This window comes from Malus sylvestris, chromosome 4 (assembly GCF_916048215.2).
Source record: "Malus sylvestris chromosome 4, drMalSylv7.2, whole genome shotgun sequence".
Taxonomy (NCBI): domain Eukaryota; kingdom Viridiplantae; phylum Streptophyta; class Magnoliopsida; order Rosales; family Rosaceae; genus Malus; species Malus sylvestris.
In genome coordinates this window covers 18,534,955-18,543,176 of record NC_062263.1, presented here as the reverse complement: position 1 = coordinate 18,543,176, position 8,222 = coordinate 18,534,955, and the positions used below count along the sequence as shown (strand labels likewise).

General features: G+C 38.0%; 1 protein-coding gene across 1 annotated transcript; it reads left to right on the top strand.

Moving 5' to 3' along the window:
* The first annotated feature begins 654 nt into the window (after positions 1–654).
* LOC126618829 (putative disease resistance protein RGA3) lies at positions 655–6,388 on the top strand. The gene is made up of 3 exons (XM_050287014.1): positions 655–1,860; positions 2,595–5,232; positions 5,906–6,388. The coding sequence occupies exons 1-3, from the start codon at positions 721–723 to the stop codon at positions 5,953–5,955; spliced, it is 3,828 nt and encodes a 1,275-aa protein (XP_050142971.1). The 5' UTR covers positions 655–720; the 3' UTR covers positions 5,956–6,388.
* Positions 6,389–8,222: the final 1,834 nt, after the last annotated feature.

Genomic DNA, 8,222 nt, shown 5'->3' with positions numbered 1-8,222 from the left:
TATTAGATTAGGAATGTGATTGTGTAAATCCTAGTGTATTTAGGGATATCTTTGAAAATTCCCTTTAGTAGTTAATATCCTATTAGAGTTGTAATCCTAAAAGGGTAAGGAATTAACCTTCCATACTACTATAAATAAAGACATAATGAGGTGAAATAAAACACACCTCACAATTACACATCTCTCTTTTTCTCTTTATGCTGCACCCTCTCTCTTTATATAATCTCTATAATTGTTCAGTAAATTATGCCTAGAATATTGTTTATATTTTAGAATAGTATTTGTAGATTACTCTTGTCTAAACTTAGATAAATTTAAAATTATTAATATATTCAATAGTAGTGAAGATTTCAATAATTTTAATAAAAGCAAACGGAAGACTTAATAATCGGTTCGGACCGGAACAGTTGATATGAAATAGACCTCGTAAGACGTGCGCAAAAAATAATTTAAAAAAAGTGGTCGAGCTGTTCGTCTATATAAACAAATATTGCTTCTTGGCGATGTGCTTCCCTAAACTAATAAATTAATAATACATGAATGCAATGACAAATACAAACAGCTGGTTGCGACTTTTGAGGGAAGCCACGGAAGAGAATTGTCTATAGTTGTATCAGGACTCATCAGGTCAAGAGCAATACGTTGTGCCTTAAATCTTCTTGTTGGTTTCTCAACGGATTACTCATCGTGTTCTTTGCCTTGAGTAATACAGAGGGAAAGATGGACGGACTTCTTACTTTTGGTGCCAAGGAAATACTGAAGAAAGTGGCTTCACTTGCCGCTCAAGAATTCAGTCTTCTCTCGGGATTCGAAGAGGAAGTCACAAGGCTGCGTGATTCATTGTACATCACTGAAGCTATGTTACGAGATGCCGAACAATCACAAGTTCGGAGCGAAGCGGTGGAACTTTGGGTGAAGAAGCTTGAAGACATAGCTCATGATGCAGATGATGTGTTGGATGACTACGAATATGAAGTTCTCCGGCGCAAGGTGGAACTGCGAAACCAAATGAAGAAAAAGGTACTGAACTTCCTTTCACACCACAATCCCATTGCATTTCGTCACCAAATGACACATAAGATTAAGAAGACGAACGCATCTTTGGAGGATTTGAATAAGATGGCAGCTAGTATTGGACTAGTTGCTAGGTCCGCAGATCCAGCGTCCTTTCGTGATATTGGATTACTTGACAGTAGGGAGACCGTTTCTTGCTTTGTTCAAGATGAAATGTTCATAGTGGGAAGGGACGAAGTTGCATCAGAGATAGTTACAACCTTGATCAACTCAAGCAATACACAAGAGATCAGTTCTCTTTCGGTTATGGCCATTGTGGGCATGGGAGGCTTGGGAAAAACAACATTGGCTAAAAAGGTTTATCATGATTCCGAGATAGGCAGACACTTCAATAAAAAAATATGGATATGTGTATCTACCAATTTTGAAGTCAAGGCGGTTTTAAGTATGATTTTGGAACATCTTAAACCAAAAAAGACCGGGATGCAAGGTAAGGATGCAATACTAAAAAATCTTCAAGAAGATTTGAATGGGAAAAGATATTTGCTTGTACTGGATGATGTCTGGAATGAAGATTCCCATCAATGGACGGATTTTATGAGTTGTTTGTTAAGTGTTAAAGATACTCAAGGAAGCAAAATCCTTATCACTACCCGAAGTATTACTGTTGCTTCAATTGTGCAAACATTTCCTCGGTGCGATTTGGAAAAACTATCAGATGATGAATGTTGGCTCATATTAAGGGATAAAGCATTTCTAGATGATAGTGCTCCTTTAACTGAAGATCAAGAGAGAATGGCAAGGGAGATCGCCAAAAAATGTGCAGGTGTTCCATTAGTGGCAAAGGTAAGTTATATTATCAATTTGATCAAGTTTTCAAATGCTTTTTTTATGGTTATTATATATTGTTCCAACCCACGAGTTTCTTAGCCTAGGTTATTTTAAAATGTTACTATTCATTATCATTTTTTTGAACAAAGGATATTATCTACATTAAATGGGAGGGGATTGACTTAACTTCACAATGGACTAGTAATAACGTGATTTAAATCCGCCTTTGGCGAGAATCGAACCTAAGACCTCTCACTTACATGTAAAGAGAAATACCATTAGTACTAAGTGATTCTTTGGTTAATAAGTATATATAAAAGAAATTATGATTGCGCTATGATACATCAATTACTTAATACATTCACTATCTACGGTCATATATGGTTAGAATTTTGCGGCTATTCTTACTTAATTGGAATAATTGTACCTCTTAAAGATTGTCCCTCTAAGGCTATCTCCAATAGAGGGCGGAAACAAAAAAAAATCCTCAAATTTTAGGTCCACATTCTTTCCGAGGCATATATTTTGGGGTGGGAAAACTGGGATTTTGGGATTGGGGTGGAATTTGGGTCAGCCCCTTGAATTGGCGATAGCCTAAAAATGGTTAGGGTCAGATATGGCCGAATATGGCAAAATGACTGTACCTCTATAAGTTTTGATATTTCTTACGTTATATTGTTATTACTTCTTCAATTTTATAGCCCATTATTGTTTAATAAAAATTTGAAATCATGATCGTCTATCAATAGGTTTTAGGAAATATGATGCGATGCAAAAAGAGTGATGGATGGCAATCAATTCTAAACAACAGAATGTGGGATTTACAAGAAGGAGATTATAGAATTTTGTCGGTTTTGAAGTTGAGTTTTGATGAATTGAAAATTCCATCTTTAAAACGGTGTTTTGCATATTGCTCAATGTTCACCAAAGATTTCAAAATTGAAAAGGATGATTTGATCCAAGTATGGATGGCTCATGGGTTACTTCAGTGCCCTTCTCCCAACCAAAGTAATCTAGAGATGGAGGATATTGGAAATGAATATTTTAATATTCTCTTGGAGAGCTCTTTTTTTCAAGATGTTACAGTGGATACGTATACTGCTACTACTATTACTCATTGCAAGATGCACGATCTTGTGCATGATCTTGCAGAATATGTATCAAAATCAAAGAGCAAAGAATCCAATGAGTTTCGACATGTGTCGCAAATTTCTACCTCAATGTTACAAGGAATATCAAAAGGAGGTGTACATAAATTGCGCTCAATTTCTTGGAATGGTGAAGTTCATTGTGACATCTTATCAAGATTTAAAGGCTTACGTGTGTTAAAATTATGCGAGGCTTTTATCAAGGAGTTACCAATTTCAATTGGGGAGTTGAAACACTTGAGGTATCTAGATGTTTCGAGAACAAGGATGAGGACGCTCCCCCAATGTATTGGCAAGCTTTATAATCTACAGACATTGAGGATGTTCAGACTCAAAGTTAAGTTCCCAAAGGAGCTGCTTAAATTGATCAATCTGAGACATTTTTATTTTGATCGAGATGATGAGATATATCCAGTTGGGGTTGGGCAATTGACTAATCTCCGATCATTATCTTTTTTCATTGTGGGTAAGGAGAGAGGTCGTGGAATAGAGGAACTGGCTGGCTTAAAGCAATTGAAAGGCCGATTATCCATTCATAATCTCGAGCTTGTGAGAGATGGAGAAGAAGCAAGGAAGGCAAAATTAGTGGACAAGACAGGCATTCGCAGATTAGTCTTTGTGTGGGACAGGTCACGGATCAATATTAACGACCTCGATGTACTAGAAGGCCTTCAACCACCGAACACTAAACTGGAATTTTTAGAGATTCGCAACTTCATGGGTGACAAATTTGCATCGTGGATGATGGGAAGTCCCTTTCCTTCATTAAAAATATTAGCTATCATTGGTGCCAACAGTCTAATTGAATGGATGGAAGCACCAGAAAACATTGTGCTCTTTCCATGCCTCGAGGAGCTGCGTCTGCACAATTGCAATCAATTGAGAAGTGCTCCTAGTCATTTTCCATCTCTTAAAAGGTTAGTCATATATTCTATGGCTAGCGGCATGCCAATATCCAATATAAGCAGCAACCTGACCACTCTGACCTCTTTGGAAATAAAGAATATAAAGGGACTTGATTATCTGCCAGAAGGGATGTTAAAAAACAACAAGAATCTTGCATGTTTGAAGATTTACAATTGTTGGGACATGAGTTCTGTTACCATGGATGATGTATTTGGGTGCTGCACTTCTCTTAAGTCCGTGATTATTTTTGACTGTCATAAACTTAGGTGTCTGCCGGATGGGTTGCAAACTCTTGTTTCTCTTGAGACGTTGTATGTGCGGGGTTGCAGTAGTCTAGAGCTCATTCCAGATATGCACAGCTTGGCTTCTCTCTGTGAATTATCCATTGATGGCTGTCCTCAGTTATCCAGTCTACCTAATGGACTTGAATACTGCACTTCTCTTCAAATGTTGAAAATAAGAGACTGCTCCAAAATAACATCCATTCCAATCACACAGGGCCTCGCTTCTCTCTGTATATTAGATATTCACAATTGCCCTGAATTATCAAGCTTGCCGAGTGGGTTAGAACATTGTACCTCTCTTCAGGACTTGACTATATCTTCTTGCAAAAAGCTGACATCTACTGGGATTCACAGCCTCCCACCCTCCCTCCACTCTCTGGCGATATATGACTGCACGAGTCTAGAGTTCATTCTAACTTTACAGGGCTGCCGGTCCCTCCGAAAATTAGAAATTGGTGGTTGTGATGGAGGGACAAGCCAACTGGTAACTGAGCTGGAATACTGTACCTCTCTTCATTCACTGTCTATCAGAGGTTGTGAAAGTCTGGCCCATTTTCCAGATGGGCTACAACTGTCTTCTTCTCTTGAGATACTCAGTATAAACAGGTGCCCAAATCTAGAAACTATTCCGAGTTTAGAAAACCTCACCTGCTTGAAGAAATTCGAAATTGGTGGATTTTGGAAGGAGCTCGATTCATTCCCTTCTTTTCAGGTTCTGCCACAACTTGAAAGGTTAAGCTTGTGGGGTTGGCGTAAGCTCAAGTCTCTTCCTGAACAAGTTCAACACTTCACTTCTGTAGCACATTTGGATATATGCGAGTTTGAAGGAATGGAGGCTCTTCCAGAGTGGTTGGGGAACCTTGCATCTCTTGTGTCCCTACATATATGGGAGTGCAGGAATCTGATGTATCTACCTACGGTTGAAGCTATGAAACGCCTCACCAAATTAGAACACGTATCATTTTCTGATTGTCCTCTTCTAAAAGAGAAGTGCAAAAAGGACAGCGGCCCAGAATGGTCCAAAATTTCACATATTCCAGAGATTGAAGGTATTTCTCTCTTTTTTTCTTTCCGGTTCATGTATCAAGTACTCATGTATTCTTTTTTTCTTTCTTACTTCTCATTAAACTTAATTAGTTGCTATGTTGTATGTATGTTTTTGTTTCGTTTTCCCTATACTACAATTTAATGTACATGATATGAATTTTGTTGAATATAAGTCTCGCATCGGGGAATAAAAAAAATAAAATACTATATAAGTGTATGGTTTCACTTGTAACAACACAAGGGTTTTGTGATAAAATTCAACACCTAGCAATAGGTGGGGTTTTTTAAGACAACAATAGATGGTTAAGTTGAAATAATATCCATGTGGTAAGGAGTGGGGAAGTGGTCCTTCTCTCTAAATATCTAACAAATTTCAATCCTACAAATTTGTGACAAGATATGTTTACATCATGATATGCATTTGGTTACCTACCTAGTCCAATCATGTCTTCTCATCTCTTTTAATTGTTCTCCTTTCCCCACTTGAGTTATCAGTGAATAGTTGAAATAAGGATATGATTTATGTTATTGGTTGGAAAAAAAATAAAAAGAAGATTTATCTATGAGTTTTGAAGTGTTCTTCGTATTCATATGAGCATTTCAACGTACCATTTGTTATAGTCAATTAGTTAAAATTATGCTCAAGTTTTTGACGTATTATGTTTAAATCTGTAGTTGACGGGATCCGACTTCAGAATCTTCCAACATCTCTAAATGAGTACTAATTGTTACATTATTCAACTTAAGTCAGTCACTCTTCTAAAGGTACTGTTCGGGTAAAGATATCTCTGGAGAAGGATTCTCGAACCTTAGCACAGCCCCCTAAGGGATTGACACTTTGGACGTGTAGTCGGGCTCTTACTTGTTGATGTGCTCCAAGAAAAGGATAAAGCTAGTTCTGAAATGTGCCTTTGTGGGGCCTTAGGTGTAGGCCTTGAGGCTCGCAATAAAAAATAACTAAGTGCTAGGCGTGCCACTGCTATCTCAGTACAACAGATGTAGAACAAATGTGTTTTTAGTCGATTACTTGTGCCCCAAGTTACTCAGACCTCTTGTTATCAAAGGATTGTTGTGGATGGGTTAAGTCCACATAAGTTCTTTTTCTTGCCTTGTAAACAAGGACTTTTAGTTCATAGTCTTGTATGTTCGAATGAAGGGAGTCCAGATCCTCTTAAGTCATTTGTTTGGTTCTTAATTAATTTTAATGATAACATATCCATTAAACTAACCAGATCCAGATGCAAATGGAACTCTTAAGATAGGAAAACTGATGGAAAACTTGAATACATACTAGAGAATGCATTAAGTAATAGATCTACAAATTTAGAAAACAAACAAAGAGCCTCATGCAAGATTTCACCTTGTTTGTCAAGGTTAAACCTCTTGCAATCACTTCTCTTTGAATTAACAAGGGTTTATGTGCTAAAAAGGGATGGATAGTAAATAAGTTTACACAAGGGAATCGTAACTACGCCACTGAGGGAGATAACAGAGCTTTAAACTGGACAAGAGATAGCTTGTCGATAAAAAAGACTGAATTTGGGTTGATTTCAGCTTTTGAATGCAAATCTGGCTTGAGAGCAGAGTTTGTATGTTTTTTTGTTTGATTGGTTGAGTGTCCTTGTCTCTGGGGCCTCTTCCTCATTTTATAGGCAGATTAGCCCGACTGTTGTAACTTTGTTCTTACCCGAAAACACTTGGAGGGTAGTGAGTCATCAGCGTTTTACTTGGAATGCCACTAGAAAGTATTCTTTGGTTGGTAGTAGATTAGTCTCCATCACTTGTCACTTCAATGGTAAGTATGTGGCTTATATCTTGGCTAAGAAGGCTTTAATCTGCCCTTGGGCTTGATGCTGGGCTTCGGGCAGGTCCCTTTTTAGTTAGTATCATTAGGCTTTCCTTCATTCAAATTCAATGTTCTAATATTAACCCAAATAGTGCCCTCTTTAATCATTGTTGAATCTACAACCAAAGACGCTAATAATGATTAAATAGCTGTCACACGCCTTCACTTGGGACTTGTACCATTTAAAGCAGTCATCGATTAACTAAAACTCTTGCACTAACCCACGAATTCCATCGTTAATTAACCACTTACTATATAATCCTCACTTAAAACTCATCGACAAAGTACCTTAGCCATTTTGAGCCTTCAAATTCCCAGAACTTCCCAGAACTCTCAGAACCTTCAGACTTTCCAGAAACTTATCTCGTTCTTCAGTTCTTGCCCCCCCTAATTTTGATTTTCTTCCCATATTCTCCTCAAAATCATCCAATGGCACCCAAAGTTACTCGAACTCAATCTCCCTGCGAGACTGGTGAGGGGATTTCCACCATGCGCCGCTTGCTTAACGGCCTTTATCGCCATCGGGTAGGCCTACATACTGAACTTTTCTTTGATGAAGGAAGAGTACATTTCTTAGGGCCTGCATAGACTTCTCATGTCCTTATAGCTATAAAAAAAAACAATATGCCTAAGGAGAATTGGTATACCCCCAACCCATTTCAGGCTAAGTTGGGCATTGCGTCCAACTTCTGTTTCAGGACTTCTATGGCATTAAGAAATAGCCGGGTAGCTTTAATCGCACTGGTTGATTCCACTTTGAATATAAAGCTATCTTCCCTTGCACGGATATCCACAAGCCTAGACTTCCCCATAGCTTCTGCTTTCTTGATCACTTTATCATCATAAGTGTATGCTTCGGGATCAACTACCATGACCTTGTCAGTTTTAGGATCAATGTCAAAGGCCTTGGTAGGACTTGTAGTAGAAGATTCTGCTATGGAAGCAAGGATTACAAAGGTGTCTTTTAAACTTGAGAGGTTGGAGGAGTAACTATCTGTTCTTAAGGCTGAACAAGCGACCTTAACCAGTTAGCTTCACCAGAAGATTGAAGAGGTCAAGAAAGTAAATGTTAAAGTTGAAGATGCTGAAGCATAGTTAGCTAATAGTAACATTGTTTTGGAGGAGTCGAGTAGAATCTTCTTTATC

Coding starts and splice junctions, on each gene's coding strand:
- LOC126618829 (XM_050287014.1), top strand. CDS start 721: ATGGACGGACTTCTTACTTTTGGTGCCAAGGAAATACTGAAGAAAGTG. Junction 1,861..2,594: donor GTGTTCCATTAGTGGCAAAG/GTAAGTTATATT, acceptor GTCTATCAATAG/GTTTTAGGAAATATGATGCG. Junction 5,233..5,905: donor ACATATTCCAGAGATTGAAG/GTATTTCTCTCT, acceptor TTAAATCTGTAG/TTGACGGGATCCGACTTCAG.